The sequence below is a fragment of the Drosophila obscura genome, unplaced genomic scaffold, assembly GCF_018151105.1.
Source record: "Drosophila obscura isolate BZ-5 IFL unplaced genomic scaffold, ASM1815110v1 contig_87, whole genome shotgun sequence".
Classification (NCBI taxonomy): domain Eukaryota; kingdom Metazoa; phylum Arthropoda; class Insecta; order Diptera; family Drosophilidae; genus Drosophila; species Drosophila obscura.
Genome location: NW_024542880.1, coordinates 1,927,738 through 1,947,747, shown reverse-complemented (window position 1 = coordinate 1,947,747; position 20,010 = coordinate 1,927,738). Strand labels below are relative to the sequence as shown.

The 20,010-nt window shown below is 38.1% G+C and overlaps 1 protein-coding gene across 4 annotated transcripts in view; it reads right to left on the bottom strand.

The window, feature by feature from the left end:
* The window catches only part of LOC111079813 (ran-binding protein 16), a 161,605-nt gene that overhangs the window by 77,423 nt on the left and 64,172 nt on the right, over positions 1 to 20,010 (bottom strand). For all 4 annotated transcript variants that reach the window (XM_041595857.1, XM_041595856.1, XM_041595854.1 and 1 more), the window contains exon 14: positions 2,592 to 2,731. In XM_041595857.1, the coding sequence (XP_041451791.1) occupies positions 2,592 to 2,731 (140 nt within the window). The remainder of the gene's footprint in view (positions 1 to 2,591; positions 2,732 to 20,010) is intronic.

Below are 20,010 nucleotides of genomic sequence, written 5' to 3'. Positions count from 1 at the left end.
AAGGAATAATTTTCATCTCCCTTTTTGGTTTTGCGGCCAGTTTTTGCCTACATCTTGCACCATTCACTTCAGGAATAATTGTTGAACATATATTCCTGAGCTGGGTGTCAGCTGTTCTCTCAGTCCACATACGGTCCCGATAGGCAACTATCGATATAAATCTGTGGATTCCGCTCGTGTTGCTGGATACACACTCCAGGAAAACGTAAAAGAAAAATTCCTGGCACAGTTTTTTTTATATGAAGTTTGACAGAAATTTTTAGATTCCGCGGTGCTGGATACTATGCTTTAACAGCAAAATTTTAACCGACACCGATTTTTTTAAGGGCTCATGTCCAAAGAAAAGTTCTGCAAGTAATGCTCTTATAAATTCGTTACCTCAAGAAAAATTAACTCATTTGAAATCTAAACACTTCAATTTAATTTTCACGGATGGTTCAGTCACAGACAATTACGTGGGTTGTGCTTTTATCTATAAAGAATCAGGATTCTTTATAAGTTTCTTTACCTAAAAAAAGTTATCGTCACTCACAGCTGAGCTTATAGCCATTAATAGGGCCATTGACTTTGCCATTTCCGAAAACTTTCTTAAAACTGCAATCCTCACTGATAGTCTCAATGGGGTTTTAAATTTAAACGTGTGAGTCGCTTCTGGGGACGCGACCCTACTTATACCCGTACTCAGTCAGCATATACATTTTTGAGCATGATTTTTTAGAATTTTAGAATTAAAAAAAAAAATTTCACATTTTACATTTTTTTGCTACATCTGTTATCTACATCTACTTCTAAAATGTAAATTTTACATCTATCATGTAGATTATAGATGTACCATTCATATTCTATATCTCCTCCGCTAGGGGTTGCTCGCGCACTGAACGCGGCAAAGTGTGCGAGCGAGAAAGAGAATCAGTAGCGTGTTTCATGCAGGGGGAGACGGTGGAAGCAACTGAAGATGAATTTCTTCATTCTGGCTATAATTGTGATCCGATCTGATTCAGATTTTAGTTTTTAGTTTTATCGTATCATTAAAATTGTGGCTGCCACAGATTTTCGTCTTTTATGGAGGCGGAAGGGGGCGGGACGAAATTTTGAAATACACTTGTAGCAGTGGGATATCACATGAGTCTGGAAACCAAATTTAGTTGCCCTAGCTCTTATAGTCTCTGAGATCTAGGCGCTCATCGAGACAGACGGACAGACAGACGGACAGACATATATGGCTTTATCGACTCGGCTATTGATGCTGATCATGAATATATATACTTTATGGGGTCGGAAACGTTTCCTTCTCTGCGTTACACACCTCCACTTTTACCAAAAATCTAATATACCCCTTCATTCTTTTTTGAGTACGGGTATAGAAAGATCAATCCAGATGATTGCATTGCCAAAGAAATAATAAACAAAATTGAAAACGCTCTCTGTTTGCTCGTAGTGGAATTTCATAACATTCCAAGCCATGTACACATAAAAGAAAACGAATTAGCTGATATTGCTGCAAAGAATTCTAAAAATTATGGCACATTCTTTGTTTCTCGCTGGCCTCTTAAAGACGCTTTCACACTTATTTATATATTAATATATTATATATACGCGCCACGGAAAGAAATAAAGGTTACATGAATTTATTTCCTTATATACGGGACAAACCATGGTTTAAAGACAAAAACTGCAATCTAAGCCGTTTGGAAATCAAAACAAATCAAGAGACTACTAAGTGGTCACGGAATAGACAAAGTTTCGATTGCTAGAATGAAAGTAATAAATAACAATTTATGTGATACCTGCAACCTAACAGAAGACATATAATTTTCGAATGTCCCGCTTACTCTCAAGAACGAAATAGTTTTTCAGTACTCAAATCCTATACTAATAGATATAGATTCTTTGAAAAAGAACCTATCGCATCTTATAAATACATTGTTGAATTCACACGCATCGAAAATATCAAAAATGTAAATCAAGCACGCTAACCATTTACTAACAAAAACGTTATTGCATGAGCATCATAAATACACTTCCAGTCATAATATTTAAAAGTTAAAGCAATTAATCAAGTCTTTCAAGAACACAATCAGGAGGTGGCGCTAACCCACCCGTGTCAGACGTGGAGGCCAATTAAATATTTCAACTAATCAACACGGCTGAAAGTAACTTAATATAAAAAAAATAAATTAAATAAAATGCAAAATGAGCGCAAATACCCATGCCTACTCTAAGCTCTTTTTCGCGAATAAATTTGGGGTTAGTATATTTTCTATATTACTATATTTTTCATCAAATGGCAGAGTTATATAAAAATAACTCTGATGTCGTTGACGGTAATTTATTTATTGCATCCGGATATGATAACTGTTTAAATAGTGTGTCACTAGGGAGAAGAAGAGAAAATCCCAAGCGGTACCACATCGGGACGAAGCTGGCCTAAGTGTGTCAGCCTCCTCTACCTAACAGAACGTTAATCTTAAATCTAGCCATTTTAAGCCCGAAGTTTTGTGTGACAAAAAATTTTTTTGGAAGAGGTATTAAATATAGACAAATTCGTAAGCATTGTAAATAACTCCACAAAAATATGAGAATATTCTTACCTATAAAAATCCTCGTAAAGTAATATTAGTACCAGCAATGGGCGTGACATGGACCACTGATTTCGACAATCCTCGGCCAAAACATTGTTTAATAAGGAAGACATCATACTCTGAAGCAATTCAGAGTTTATCTCAACGACCTAAAAAACAAGGGATCCATTAAATAAATTCATATAAATAGCTCTGTTTTGCTATTTGAGAATTTGGTATAAATTAAAAACGAGAAGGAACGTGTGAGTCGCTTCTTTGGACGCAACTCTACTTTTCTACCCGTACTCAGTCAGTATATAAATTTGTGAGCATTATGTTTAATGTAGAATTTAAAATTTTTTTACATATTTTGCTACATCTGTCATCTACATCTAATATGTTTATTCTACATCTGAAATGTAGATTCTAACAGGGACCGTACTCATTATAAGTTATATTTAAAAAATTACATGGTATTGATTATATTTGACGTTACGTTTTTTTCAATGATAACACTACTCGACACGATTTTTCCTTAAAGCCTAGTACTCAGATCGAAAAAAACACCTCGCGAACAGAATCAGGGTTGATATTCGTATGAAACCGATAAGAAATTTTTTTTCGGCAAAACTGTTTTCTAGGCTCTGTAGGGAAGGCAGTACTCAGATCAAAAAAAAAAAAAAATGGTCGGTATGTACTGGAAAAGAATCCGAATTATTTGCTTGTTTTTTTGGTATGTTTCGACCCACCTCGAAAAATATATCAATTTGATATATTTTGCCAGCAAACACGAAGCAAACATTGCAATAAGCGTATACAGAACCAAATGAAATATTTTAATAATGAAGAAAAATAGAATCTAATTAATGCAGTGTTATATGAATGACAATTATATGGATATTATAATTTAATATTTTTATTAATTTTCATAAATATAAAACAAATATTGTTTTCAAAACAGTTTGTCTTCACGGTGTCCGGCACGGGAGGCGTCGCCATCTGCTGCTGCTGATAGTCAGACACATTACCTTGCCAATAAAATGTTGGGAAGCCCAGGACATGCCTGGGGAAGAGCAGCCCCAGCCGAAGAAGTGCATTTTATTAACTTTAAACAAAACCAAGCAGCGGTCTGAGCAGTGTAACCGTTCGGAATGCAGTGCACACCTCTCGTCACACACTGGCCGCTCGAAGAATATATGACATTTGTTTGCTGGCAAACAATTTTTGGATCTGAGTACTAGGCTTAAGGAACAAAACCAACTTTTTCTTAAAAATTTGGGGCTTAGAAATGGTTTGATGATATTTTTGTTTTTTCTATGGCAGATCTTTTTTAAGAATTTTTCAAAACTGGTATTTTTTTGTAAGCTTTATTCAGAGGTAGCGCTTCTGTTTTTCACATAACTCTGGTATCTTACGTCTGGTTGTAAAGAACTTTGCTATTTTGAAAAGATAATTAAAACCAAACACTTTGTGATTTCAGCTTACCGTCTGGGAAAAAAAAAGCCTTGAAATGCAAAAATTTTGATTGTCCTTTTTTTTTAATCTATGGAGTTTCTCCATAGATTTAAAAGAAAATAGAGGACAAAGGACTTTTCCTGAGTTCCTAAAGTCAAAATGTTGTAAAAAATACCGCACAAAACTCAGCATTTTTACATTTCAATGCTTTCTATTTCGCAGACGGTAAGCTAAAATTACAAAGTGTTTGGGCTAAACTTCTAGCTGTTTTAATTATCTTATCAAAATAGCAAAGTTCTTTACAATCAGACGTAAAATACTAGAGTTATGTGAAAAAAGCACTACATTTCTTTAAAAAAAAGTTCTGCCATAGAAAAAAAACCATAATTATTTTAGAAATTTTAGAGTCCCATATCTATCAGAAAAAGTCGGTTTGGATCCTTGAGGAAAAAAAAGTTCGATATTTTCGAGTAGTTAAATGATTATCTTTGAGAAATTTATAAACTTTACACATAATCATTATTTTGTATCAAAAAAATTGAACTTAAAAATAATGATTACACTACTCGACAAAATTGAACTTCTTATTTAGGCTGTGAAACAAAATGCTTTTTCTGTATGGGGCATTATTTTTTTTATGGTATTTTTTTTTTAAGAATTTTTAAAATCTGGTATTTTTTTCATGGTTTTTTTCAGAGGTTGTGCTTCTATTTTTCACATAACTTAAGTATCTTATATCTGGTTGCATAGACCTTTGCAGTTCTGAAAAGCTAACAATTGCAGCTATAAATCCGAACCAGACCTTTTATATCTGCAGCTTAACGCCTGAAAGATATTGAGCTTTCAAATTCAAAATGTATTATTTTCTGCGGTATTTTTTTCGAAATTTTGATTTTAAAAACTCGGGAAAAGTCGAAAGAAAAATAATTCTTGGCCAACATTATTAGTTTTAGAGAGACGCATTAATTAGGCGTCGTTTAAGGCATTGTTCATTAAAATCTATGGATAAACGGTGGAGCTAAAATTCGTTAACCAAACCTCAAAAGTGAGAAAATAGACAAAAAATACTTATTACCAAAAATTCAACCCCTTTTCGTTTGCTTTGTTTCCAATTAGCAGTTGGGCCCGCAACTTTCCAAAAAGTATTTTTTGTCTATTTTTTAATTTTTTTTAGATTTGATTAACAAATTATAGCTCCACTCCTCCATAGATTTTAATGAACAGTACCTTAACAAATTATAGCTCCACTCTCTCCATAGATTTTAATGAACAGTACCTTAAACGACGCCTAATTAATGCGTATATATAAAACTAAAAATGCATGCCAAGAAATGCTTTTCTTTCGACTTTTCCCGAGTTTTTAAAGTCAAAATTTTGGGAAAAATACCGCAAAAAAATGATGAAATTTAAATTTGAAAGCTTAATATCTTCCAGGCGTTAAGTTGCAGATACAAAGTGTCTGGGTATGATTTATAGTTGCATTTGGCAGCTTTTCAGAACTGCAAAGTTCTATGCAACCAGATATAAGATACTTAAGTTATGTGAAAAATAGAAGCACTACCTCTGAAAAAAAACAAAAAAAAACGAGAAGGAACGTGCGAGTCGCTTCTGGGGACGCGACTCTACTTATACCAGTACTCAGTCAGCATATACATTTTTGAGCATATGATTTTTTAGAATTATAGAATTTTAAAAAAAATTTTACATTTAACATTTTTTTGCTACATCTGTTATCTACATCTACAATGTATATTCTACATCTAAAATGTAGATTGTACATGTTCCATTTAGATTCTACATCTCCTCTGCTAGGGGTTGCTCGTGCACTGAACGAGGCAGAGTGTGCGAGCGAGAAAGGAATCAGTTGCATGGTCGTTAGCAGGAGGGGGCAGGGGAAGCAACTGAAAATGAATTTCTTCATTCTGGGTACAATTATAATTCGATCTGATTTAGATTCGGCAATCTGGTAGATATGGACATTCTCTACGATACTGCGTTTTCAGTTTTATCGTATCTTTAAAATTGTGCCTGCCACAGATTTTCGTCCTTTGCGGGGGCGGAAGGGCGCTGGGCGAAATTCTGAAATACACTTGTAGCAGTGTGATATCACATAAGTCTGGAAACCAAATTTGGTTTCTCTAGCTCTTATAGTCTCTGTGATCTAGGCGCTCATCGAGACGGACAGACGGACAGACGGACAGACAGACAGACAGACAGACAGACAGACAGACAGACAGACAGACAGACGGACAGACAGACATGGCTCTATCGACTCGGCTATTGATGCTGATCAAGAATATATATACTTTATGGGGTCGGAAACGTTTCCTTCTCTGCGTTACACACATCCTTCATTTTCCTTCTCGCTCGCACACTCTGCCGCGTTCAGTGCGCGAGCAACCCCTAGCGGAGGAGATGTAGAATCTAAATGGTACATGTAGAATATACATGTTAGATGTATAATATACATAGTATATGTAGATGTAGCAAAAAAATGTAAAATTTTTTTTTTAAATTCTAAATAATTACATATATGCTAAAAAAATGTATATGCTGACTGAGTACGGGTATAAGTGGAGTCGCGTCCCCAGAAGCGACTCACACGTTCCTTCTCGTTTATTTGAGTTACGTTTAATTACTTAAGTAATATTATTTAATTTTACAAAAAGGAAGTAGGTCATTCGACAATGACTCGTCAGCGAGGTTGTTTCGTTGATCTGTATGCATCATTTTGAGAGTCCAAAACGATCTTTCAACACTCACTAGTGTTGCAGAAACCGAATGCACCACTTTGGCCAGCTGGTATTAATGAGGATATTCGTATCGTTTTTCTTCCCAATACTTCAAAACTCTTTTATCTACATCTAACATGTTTATTCTACATATGAAATTTAGATTATGCATATACAATGTAGATTCTACATCTTCTCTGCGAAAGGTCGCGCACAGCATAGGGCAGAGTGTGTGCGAGCGAGAAAGAGAATAATTAGCGTCAGCAGCGTCGGAGGAGGTGGGGGAAACAACTGAAAACTAATCATACCTGTACTCAAAAAAGAGTTAAGGGGTATATTGTATTTGTGGTAAAAGTGGATGTGTGCAACGCAGAGAAGAAAAAGTTTCCGACCACATAAAGTATATATATTCTTGATCACCATCAATAGCCGAGCCGATATAGCCGAGTCGAGTCGTCTGTCCGTCTCAGAGACTATAAGAGCTAGAGAAACCAAATTTGGTTTCCAGACTCATGTGATATCACATGCTACAAGTGTAATTCCTTACGCCCCCACAAAAATTCTAAAAAAAAGTACGTGTATAAGTAGAGTCGCGTCCCCAGAAGCGACTTACACGTTCTGTTCGGAGCAGCCGTTAATAGTTCTTAAGAAATTAATATCACATAGTCACACATCATCTCTTATACTGAAAATCTACTGTTTAAAAGAATTAAAAAAGGGCTTTTCTTTTGTTATGCTTGTTTCAGAGGTAGCGCTCTGTTTTCACATAACTTATTTAAATGGTTGTAATCATCTTTGCCGGTCTGAAAATCTAATAAATGCAGCTACATATTAGACCTTAGCACTTTGTTGTTTCAGCGAACCGTGCTAGGTTCTAGGAAATTTAAGGTTTCAAATGCAAAAATTTATGATTTTTATGCGGCATTGTTTTTTTTTTCGGCTTTTCCCGAGTTTTTAAAGTGAAAATTTTGGAAAAAAAAATACCGCAAAAGAGTATGAAATTTGAATTTGAAAGCTTAATATCTTCCAGGCGTTAAGCTGCAGATACAAAGTGTCTGGGTCGGATTTTTAACTGCATTCGTCAGCTTTTCAGAACTGCAAAGAACTATACAAGCAGATATAAGATACTTAAGTTATGTGAAAAATAAAAGCACTAGCTCTAAAAAAAAACAATAAACGAAATACCAGATTTTAAAAAATTCTTTAAAAATAAACTACACCATAAAAAAAAACCATAATTCGTTAAAAAATTGTAAACCCCGAAATCTATAAGAAAAAGTAATTTTGGGCCACAGCCTAATTCTCGTGTTGACTATTGTTATAGAAATAATTTGGCCCGACTCGATTGTAAAGTATGCGAAAAAAGTCACTTTGCAAGGCATATAATCTGTTTCCAAAGCTTCTTCGTTGGGTTTGATCTGCTTATTTTGGGGCAGAGATTCGTGCAAAAAGCTCATCTTGCTTACAATAGCAAAATGCAGTACCAAAACGAAATAAATTCCGTTAATTTTTCACAAAAACTCATGCACCGCGCTATGCTGAAAGATATAATTGAGCTTACATTAGTAGTCAATGACATCTTAAAAGTGCATGATGCATTAAAATTGATTTGTTTTGCTTGTGTTTTAGTTTAAATAAACATATAAATTGAGTTTATTATTACATTCAGCTGTTTCATATTTTAAATTAAATTATTTTCGATAGAATGTCTCTAAGCCGCTAAATTTCCGATGAAGAGCGTGCAAAAATGAACACTTATCGCGAAATAGGGATGCCACTGCAGCAAATCTCTACCAAAGTGAACAGAAGCTATTTCACAATTCAAAATTCTTGCAAGATCCCCAAAATCACGGGAAAAACATCGCTCGGGTGGCTCACCATTACTCAAAGAACGTGATAAGCGCCGAATAAAAAGCTAAGCCGTCAGAGAAAACCTTAGAGCAGCCCAAATTTGTCACGAACTAGCTCTGCTCGTACTCATAAGTTTTGGGACTTTGAGTGGCGAGATGGATATCAGTATTATTATAGGGATATTAGGGCTCCAAAACAATTTAAAATGTCTTAAATTTTCCAAGGAGGGTCACTTATGGTGTGGGCTGCATTTGGTTTTGCTGGAAAGAGTTCAATATGTTTTTTAACTCACAAAATGAACTCCGAAAAATATGTGAAACTATTGGACGAAGTTCTTATGAGTTTTGGGGAACAACATTATGGTCATTTCAACAGGATAATGCTCCGATCCATGTCTCGAAGTATACAAACAACATTTTTTTAAGAGAGAAATGTCCTGGTTTTAAAGTGGCCAGCAAAAAGTCCAGATCTCACCCCAATTGAAAACCTTTGGGTAATACTTTCCAGCAAAGTATACATGCACGGAAGACAATTTACAACTTTGAAGGAGTCAAAAGAGGCTATTGTCAAAAAGTGGGCGAAGTTGGAGACATCCTTACTTCAAAGGTTGATATATTCAATGCCAGGACGTATAACAAAGATTTTAAATAGCAAAGGAGGTAATATTTAATATTTAATAATTTAAATTTAATTTAAATTCAAGTACTTTTAAGAAAATAACATTCTTATGAAATTATAAGTTAATTTATTTCGTTCAGATTCAGCTAATTTTTCAAAAACTTTACAAAATTTTATACAACTTTCTTTGACAGGACTGAGAACGTGCCTGTCTCCCTCAGAACGCTTCAAAGCGATCCAGAGAGGCGGGCACACATACAGGCCAGAAGCAGGTGGAGGAGAACCACCAATTGCAGGATCGCGAAAACCATGTGAAAGAGCAATGGTAAACTCAGCCACTACCTACTGCACCTACCACGGAAGGACTGTAGGATGCTAATGGGTATACTCACAGGTCATTGCCTGGTATTGCATGCAGTCAAACTAGGCATCACCAACAGTGGCAAGTGCAGGCAATGTGATGAATCTGGGGCTATCGAAACCCTGGAACATCTAATCTGCCAATGCCCGGCCCTCTCAAGGGCAAGAAACAAATATCTTGGCAAGCCGGTACTGACATCGGAAGTTGCATCTAAAAGGACGCCAGCGGAACTCCTTGCCTTTGAAAAATTCTCCTCGATCCTCACGGATTTCGAAACCGCGTAAAACACTCAGAAGGTCCATACGCACCAATCCGGACAACTAAGGGCCATAGTGGCCTAGTCTAGTTTTTATAAAGGTTTTTGTTTGTAAGTTCAATTCTTTCGCACACCTTAGATAGCTGAACGCAAGTGCGGTTTCTGACAAATACCCCTTGCCGCTCATCGTTGACCAGATTGCCAGACTATGTGGAGCTAAATATTTTTATACCCGTACTCAAAAAAGAGTTAAGGGGTATATTAGATTTGTGGTAAAAGTGGATGTGTGTAACGCAGAGAAGGAAACGTTTCCGACCCCATAAAGTATATATATTCTTGATCAGCATCAATAGCCGAGTCGATAGAGCCATGTCTGTCTGTCCGTCTGTCCGTCTGTCCGTCTGACCGTCTGTCCGTCTGTCTGTCTTGTTGAGCGCCTAGATCTCAGAGACTATAAGAGCTAGGGCAACCAAATTTGGTTTCCAGACTCATGTGATATCCCACTGCTACAAGTGTATTTCAAAATTTCGCCCCGCCCCCTTATGACCCATAAAGAACGAAAATCTGTGGCAGCCACAATTTTAAAGATACGATAAAACTAAAAACGCAGTATCGTAGAGAATGACCATATCTACCAGATTGCCGAATCTGAATCAGATCGGATCATAATTGTAGCCAGAATGAAGAAATTCATTTTCAGTTGCTTCCCCTTCCCCCTCCGGCAAACGACAACGCAACTCATTTTCCTTCTCGCTCGCACACTCTGCCGCGTTCAGTGCGCGAGCAACCCCTAGCGGAGGAGATGTAGAATATGAATGGTACATCTATAATCTACATGTTAGATGTAAAATATACATTGTAGATGTAGATGTAGATAACAGATGTAGCAAAAAAATTTAATATGTAAAAATTTTTTTTTAATTCTAAAATTCTAAAAAATCATATGCTCAAAAATGTAAATACTGACTGAGTACGGGTATAAGTAGAGTCGCGTCTTTAGAAGCGACTCACACGTTCTTTCTCGTTCTTGCTTAGACATGGCTAGCGGATATTATTAGATACCAATGCACCCTGAGTCTGTAGAATACACTGCGTTTGTAACGCCGGAGGGTCAATACGAGTTTTTGGAAATGCCGCTTGGTTTGAAAAATGCCCCATCCCGAATCCGGGTAAAATCATTGCCTTGAACTCCCTAACGCCCCCATAATCTTAATATTCATAGATTTTCACAAATGATGATGCCACTCTATGCTCTTACATCAGTGAAAGAGGGATTTTCTTGGAATGCGGAGCTGGAAAGGATTCGAAAGAATTTCATTACCATTCTTACAAATGAACCAGTTCTTGTAATCTTCAACCCAGAATATCCAATTGAACTCCATACAGATGCGAGTTCTTGTGGCTATGTTTTTGCATCGAATCAATTTAACAAAACCACTTCCTCCGATGAGTCAAGATATCATTCCTATGAATTGGAGACGTTGGCAGTTGTTGAAGCTGTTACGCGCTTTCGTCACTATTTGTTGGGACGTGAGTTTGTAGTATATACTGATTGTAACTCTTTTAAGGCTTCACGCACTCAATTGGAATTGACCACTAGAGTGTATCGGGGCTGTGCTTATTTACAGTCCCTTAACTATGATATACATACATATACAAACGGAAGGCAATTCAAGTAAAACCCAATTCTTTAAAATGTAAAATTCCTGAAAAACGAGTAAGACTGACCGAGTTTTCCAACGATTGGCATTTAGCTGAGCAGCGACTTGATTTAGATCTGATTGATATTGTTAACAAACTCAATGACAGTAAGCTGAAGATTTCACAAAGACATACGAGTTAAGAAAGAGTGTGCCGTTTCGCAAAATTCAAAGAAATAATATAACGAGTTGTTTGCCGGTATTACCACCTGCATTGAAATAGTCAGTAATAAATCAAGTTCATGAATCAATTATGCACTTACGTTGGAAGAAAACGCTTGATAAAGTTTATCAATATTGTTGGTTTGAAAATATGAACAAGTACGTACGAAAATTTGTTGATAGCACTAGTCGACACGACATATCCGCTGTGGCCCAAAATGAGTTTTTCTGATAGATTTCAGCAAGTAATTTTTTTTTAAGAATTATGGTTTTTTTTATGGTTTAGTTTTTTTTTAAGAATTTTAAAAAATCTGTTATTTTTTGTGTGTTTTTTTCAGAGGTAGTGCTTCTATTTTTCGCATAACTTAAGTGTCTTATATATGGTTGCATAGAACTTTGCAGTTCTGAAAAGCTGACAAATGCAGCCATAAAAAATTGGCCCAGACACTTTGTAGCTGCAGCCTAACGCCTGGAAGATATAAAGCTTTCAAAAATGTTGACTTTAAAAACTAAGTCGAAAAAAAATTTCTTGGCATGCATTTTTAGTTTTATATAGACGCATTAATTAGGCGTCGTTTAGGGTACTGTTCATTAAAATCTATGGAGAGACAGTGGAGCTATAATTTGTTAATCATATTTTAAAAAAATGAAAAAAAATAGACAAAAATACTTTTTGGAAGGTAGCGGGTCCAACTGCCAATTGGGAACAAACCAAATGAAAAGGGGTTGAATTTTTGTTATCTGAACGTGTTCCTTTGGCATTAAATGTTGTTGACAGTAATTTGTTTTCGTTGTTTTGCGTTTTTTATTTGGTGTTATGTTGCTACAAGTTTTTAAACGTATGTGATAAATTTGGCTTTCTACTGCTTGTTACTGTTCTTAAAATAATTTAAATTTTCTGGCTGTCTTCCTTTGTCATTGGAATCAGATTCCCTTATGAGAGTCCACACATAGTCGCCCAAGATATTCTTATTCCAAACACCTTGATACCGTCGTTCCATAGCTTTTAATTGTTGGTGAAATCTCTCTCCGTGTTCATCACTAACGTCCCCTAGGTTTGTCTGAAAAAAGTCTAAGTGGGAGTGCATATGGATATGGATTTTTAGTGCCATGTGGGCTCAAATATTTTCATAATTCTCAATTAGGTCTTGAACGATATTTGTTGTCACCAGTCGGAATGAGTTCCAGGCTGCTTTTTCATTCGTAGATAAAATATTTTCAAATTTCGAATTTGGGGCCATCTTTAACTTTTGCCAGCGACAGACGTGGAAAAACAGTTTTTATGTAACTCATCGAGTCACCTTCCTTATCCAGTGCTTTAACCAAATTTTTCATTAGTCCCAGCTTAATGTGTAATGGTGGTAAAATAACGTCTTCAAACTTCACGAGAGCTGAATTTCTTTTATGTTGTAATTCTACAATGTATTTTTTTTCCCGTTTTGGCCAGAGTTTTCTTGAGTAATCCTCAGTTCTAGCTCTTCTATCCCATAGGCACAGGAAGCAGCAGTATTTTGTGTAACCACCTTGCAATCCCGTTAACATGGCTACGACTTTTAAGTCTCACGCGACCTTCCGCTGATTCTTTTTTATATTTTATATTTTCAAACAATTTAGCCATTGTTTGATATGTTTCCTTCATATTAACAGCATGGGCGATGGGAACAGATGGCTTTTGGTTTCTGTTTCGTCATGTCATCGTCTTAGTCAATGTTTTATGTTAAGATTATTTTTTAATTCTTTGAAGTCTAGTGTAAGTAGGTTAGGGAAAGGCGGGAGCGCAATAAAAGCTCGCTCTTTCGCTCAAGACGAATTCGCCCGGCTTTGCCACCGTAGGTTAGCTAGGCATAAAACGAATTGTAATGAATTTTAGAATAGAATCGTAAAATTGGAATTCGATCGAGCGAACACATAATTATTTTCGTCCCGCCTTTTAATAAACTTTAAACGCCACCAACAGTTTTTTTCGGTATTTTTTAATTGGAAAAACTATTCTAATTTTTCATGGCGCCCCCGGGTGGACAATAAAGAATTAAAAAGGCAACAAATAAAGTGATAGTGACACATAAATAGTGAAAAAATCCAACATGCCTAGTTATAATAAAAAAAAAAGTTTATCCTATATTATAGAATATTATTGTATCGTTGCCCGCATCCAGTGTGTATCTAATCTAAAACCTGCCAAAACCATCGTGTCGGCAATACCCTCACCGCTTGTTGCTGATCGTGGCTGCTACCCTGCCGCCATACCTGCTGCTTCACCGTTGCTGCTACCCTGCCGATATACTTGCTGCTTCACCGTTGCTGATACTGGTTACCTGCTGCTTCCCGCACAGACCCCGTTGCTGTAACCTAGAAGACGAATGCAGGAGGAAAGTGGCAGCTGGACCTAAAGATCCAAACGCAGAGCCTGAGGTATTTGTGCAAAAAATTGAAAGCTAAAGCCGAAGACATACATAAATACATATAAATTGTCTTGTGTTGGAAAAATTGCACCTCGCTTTCTTGGCACAGAAGTATGATATAGTAGAGTTTGATTTGCATGCATTTAATTTATTAGTGCACATACATACATACAGTTGTGTTCAATGAAATAGTAGTGCCGCACCTCACTACTTTCAAAACTCTTTTTGAGATATTTCTAGTCCTTCAAATTGAACAAGTGATACCTTTACGGAAAGCCTGGAATGTAAGCATTAGAAATTTGAAGAAACCCCGTTACATTTGCATTCCATCTTCTTGTTTTTCATAACTTTAGACAACTGCCCATGATATCTGCTGTTCAATGAAATAGTAGTGCTGGGTTAAATTTATTTTAAAAAATGAAAAAACAAAGCAAATTAATTTAAATAAGTCACCATCCGCAAGCTCACTTCAGATATCGAATAATTTGATGAAATAAAGTGTTTGGTTACGCAGCCAAATAGTGGACAAATGAATAGATTATAGCCAGTGGTGCAGCAGTAGAGTAAATCCTTATTATTGTTCGTTGTTTGCACTGCCCACTGTACTAAATTGTCATTTACCTACAAACTCATGCACGCATTCATGCTCCCTCACGGCAGCAGCCTATGCAGCCGTTCTCTTTCGCCTCTTCATCCCGCGCCTTTCTTTCCTTTGCTTTGCTATCACTCTCTCGATCTGTCGCTCTCTCGCTCGCATTAGGGCACGGGCAATTCGGCCGCCTGCCCTTTGATTCAGTCTTGATCTTGCAATCACTGCGCATCTTCTTGGAATCGAGCTATTCAATCCGACACCGTCTTGAACCGATCCCCGCGTCTTCAATCTGACCCTGTCTTGAATCCAGCTAACTATCCTTTCGACTCTGTATCGCTTTTTTACTTCACCACAATAAACTGTGAATATATATATTGAGCAATCATCGCCTTTTTAATAATATCGCAATACAACGCTACTGAAGAAGCTCAGTAGCTCAACATTTGGTGACCCCGACGTGATCTAAACATTAACTCGTTAAATTTTATCACAAAAAACAATAACATTTGTCGTTCTTTTAATTCGCATTGAACCACGGTTTTTTCGGTATTCGGCTGTGCACAAGCAACAAAAACGGTGCTCGCGTCGTCTGCTTTGCGATCTGCTTGCGGTTCTTGCTGCATTTACTGCAAGCGTTCGTTCTTCTTTGCGGTCATCTTCCCGCTAGGAACGTTTTCTAGCGCCTGCGCCGAAATGGGTGCGAGGAACGACGGTGCAGTGACCGCTGCTGGAAACAGTCTGGCTTTCCTAAAGCGGAAAGCACCAGCGTTATTTGAACGGATGAAGCAGCTAAAAGTTGTCTTGGAGAACGCTTCCCTATTCGACCACTTCATGCTCGTTGGCAGGCTGAAGCAAATCGAGGAGCTGCACGGCACTTTTAAAACCGTACACAGTGAACTCGAGGAGCTAGACTTCGACGAGATTGGGGGTGAACTCGCCGATGACTTTGAGGAGCTGTTTGTGACGCTCAATGGGATCATTCTCGGAGAGATCACTAAGCGGTCCACTTCCGTAACTCCGCATCCTGCGTTTGGTCACGGAATTACACCGGCCCCATTTCAAGTGGATTCGTGCGCGATTTTGGAGCCAATTGGTCTGACCGACAGAAGCCAATACCAATCGAAGCATCCGTTTCTTGTGCCGGCTCTTCATGGTGGAGCAGGAGACGAGGAATCCTATTCAAAGTTAGAAGGCGGCCTCGATTGCATCAACACAGGTGGACTTGCGTCGGATGTGGTTCCTGCTCAGCCTACGACCTCGTTTACGGACCTTCAGGCCTTGTGAGTTCTCTGCAAACGCTTCGTTCCGGCCGATGTTCATCCGAACGAACCCACGCTCTCTGCTGGCGGAAGTAATTCTGGGCATCGCGCTGGACCTCAAGCTGTGCTGGGCCAAAGACCATCCCGACATTGGCCTATTGGGGGGAGGGCAGAAATAGCTAATCCCTCAGTCATTTCAGGAAATCATGCTGATCTGGACACATCACTTCCAGTGCTTGGTTTGAATGCGCTATTATTTTTCGCCTCTTCTTCTTCTGTCGCCGAGCATCACATGACATGGCTCAACTACGACCGATTAGATGTCGGACAACGCGTTGCTTCCTTGCAGCGAATCTACAGGTATCGACGGAAGGAAGAACGGCCCCATCAACAACAAGCTTTGTCTGCTGAACCCTGTATTCTGTTGAAGGAAGTTTGTAAGATATAGTATTATATAGTAAGATAGGCTCAAAAGAATATGTTTGGCATTCACAGAAATCCGATTACCACCCAAAATCATGAAAAAAATATCATTGGGCATGCTAGGCTGAGCAAGTACTTTCTGGCCTGGCGTTTGAGTATAGTATGGTTTTGAGCGAAACTGGGGATGTAGGCATACTCTAGAATACATTAAATTCATATTACAGTTGAAAAATTTCTGCTAAAATGATATTTTAACCGGATAATGACTTGAAACACCCATAAAAGCTCGCTAGGAATTAATTGTTATCGGAAAAGATCGACGTTTTGCCATGGCCAACTGTCCAACTGGATATTAATCTCATCGAAATCTTATGGAGGAATACCAAATACATTATTGCAACTGCAAATCCGTGAACCAGAGCCACGTTTTAGCAAGTGGTTCATGGATTATTGGCTCAAATCCTATTGAAGCGTTGGAAAGAGATTAATGACCCATGTTCGACCGGTGCAAGTTCGAAATGAAAACCAAATTGATTAAAAACTAAATATTAAAGCTCAGGAAACATGAAAAACATGAAATATATGTTTTTATTTGAGATTCGTTGTTTTTTTCAATGTTCTAAAAAAACACTACTATTTCATTGAACAGCAAATTTCATGGGTATTCGGCTTATGTCATGTAAAACAAGAAAATGGAATTCAAATTTATTGTAACCGTATTATGTATTATGTAACCGTCAACAGTCAACAACTACAGACGTATTTTTGTATCGCTCCGCGGTGAAAAACAATTAAATCAATTAATCGCGATTAATCATAAATTAATTCGCGAAAAAGCGCTCGGGGTAGGCATGGGTACTAGTGATTGTGCTGCCCATGAATACCATCCAATCGAGTAATAAAGATTAATAGAAATAATAGAAAAGAACAAATGTCAACGTTTAAGAGCACCAGCTCGGTAAAGAGCACAAGCAGTGTAACCAAAGCCAAAATGAGCCAAGCCCGGCAACAACAACAAGACGAGCGTCGGCTCTCGCAAGCAAAAAACAACGCGTACTTCTCTATACGCTCGCCAAAGGCAGCAGTACCAACAAAAACTGCATCACTGCAAGTGAACGAGGAGAGAGCACGCTCTCTCTCCCCTGCATTGCAAAGTGGGTCATGGAGTGCTCAGTGCCCATCCCCCGACTCGTACTGCCTAATCAGCGATTTGCTAATATCGACAACAACTAGTACAATGCCCTCGCTCAAAACTGTGTCTTCGACCACAACAACGACAACAACCACAACAACAACCACTGCAATTGCTCAGCGCCCGATACTGTCGACCCACTGCGACAAGCCCCAACTCTCCCAACCAATAAGTTCAAAAAATGCTAACGGAGCGTTAATTCAGACTGGGCTCGATCGCTATGTGAAAATCAAAAGAAAATTGAGCCCACAAAATGTGAAGAACAACAATGCAGCTAAAATAACTAAAATAACCGAGAACACTGTGCCACATAAGGCACTAGCAAACAATAAATTTGCGATACTAAGTGTCCCAAATGAAGATGAGATCACCCAAACACCCAAGGCCAAAAAATTAAGACCGCCACCTATTTATGTTCGACTGGCAAATTGTGCTGAACTGGTCAAAAAAATAACAGATACAATTGGCGCAAACACATTCTATGTCACGTACATAAAAAGGGGTAATATAAATGAAACAAAAATACAAGTCAATGACGAACAAAACTATCGATCAGTTGCGCAATACCTCGAAAATGAAAAAATGAATTACTACACCTACCAACTTAAAAGTAGCAAAGGATTACAAGTGGTTATCAAAGGAATCGAACCAACAGTCCCAATCAATGAGATAATAGATGGACTTAACGATAAGGGCTTCGAAGTCAAAATGGCTATGAACATAATAAATAGAAATAAAATTCCCCAGCCAATGTTCAAAGTAGAACTGACACCTGAAAGTATGCATATAAGTAAAAATTAAGTTCACCCAATATACAAGCTTCAATACCTACTGCACCGTAGGATCACCGTTGAGGAACCACACAAACGAAATGGACCGGTCCAATGCACAAATTGCCAGGAATATGGACACACGAAAACCTATTGCACTCTACGGGCAGCCTGCGTTGCCTGTGGTGATGTTCATCTCACTGAGGCCTGCCCCGTAAATAAGGAGGACCCATCTGCCAAAAAATGTAGCAACTGTGGGGGAAACCATACTGCCAACTATAGAGGTTGTCCTGTCTATAAAGAATTGAAAAATTGCCTAAACCAACAAATAACTGCAGCTCGAAACCCGGTTGTCCGACAAAACTAAACATATATACCATCAACTACGACTCCAGGAGTTTCTTTTGCTCAGGCGTTAAGTTACAACAACGGGTCGTACGCCTCAGTCTCTAAGCCGACACTTCAACCAACCACAGCTGGAATAATGCAGAATCAGGCATTAAATCAGATCCCAGAAATCTCTGCCCAACATACCCCTGCTAATCCATCCCAATTGCCTAGTGGAATTGAGTCAATGCTGGTAACTATAACAAATACAATGGTAGCAATACAACAAACGATGCAGGAGCTTATGCGCAAACAAAATCTCCTCCTGGAGCTCCTAATCAAACAGAAATCTGTTTAAATGTCCTGTCTAAATATATGTTTCTGGAATGCAAATGGCATTTCTCAGCACAAATGCGAGCTCTTACAGTTCCTCGCTCAACACGACATTGACGCCATGCTCATATCAGAGACTCACCTAACAAATAAAAACTATTTTCACCTCGATGGCTATAACTTCTATGCGACAAATCATCCCGATGGTAAGGCACATGGAGGTACTGGCGTTCTGATCAAGAATCGCTTTAGGCATTATCCATTGCCTTCATTTGCTACACCTTATCTACAGGCAACAGCAATTCATATTGATTTTCAGAGCGGCTACCTAAACCTAGCCGCAGTATACTGCCCACCACGCTTCTGCATTTCCGAAACAGAATTTGTAACATTCTTCGACCTACTAGGTGACCGATTTATAGCAGCTGGTGACTACAATGCCAAGCACACCCATTGGGGATCTAGACTTACCAACCCGAAAGGAAGACAACTATATAACGCTATAATAACCCCACGAAACAAGCTAGACTTTATCTCTCCGGGCAAGCCCACATATTGGCCCACAGATCCAAACAAGCAACCCGACTTGATTGATTTTGCAGTTAAACGAAGGGTGCTGCAAGCTCAGATTAATGTAGATCACTTAACAGATCTATCATCGGATCACTCGCCCATTCTACTTCACCTTTACGACCATCCACAGCTTTCGGATCGCCCACACTTTCTAACTTCTAGCAAAACAGATTGGCTCAAATACAGGAAGTACATAAGCTCTCATATTGATAGCTGCCCAAACATTAATTGTAAAGATGACATTGATAGGTCAGTCGAAGCATTGGTTTCCTCAATGTCACTGGCGGCAAAACACTCAACACCAATATTAGCATCTAATAAACTTTCCAACAGCAATCGTATTTCTAGGCACATTGAAGTGCTGCTACGCGATAAAAGAAGGCTTCGCCGAGAGTGGCAAGCACACAGATCACCTGCCCCGAAAGATCGGCTAAAAATAGCCA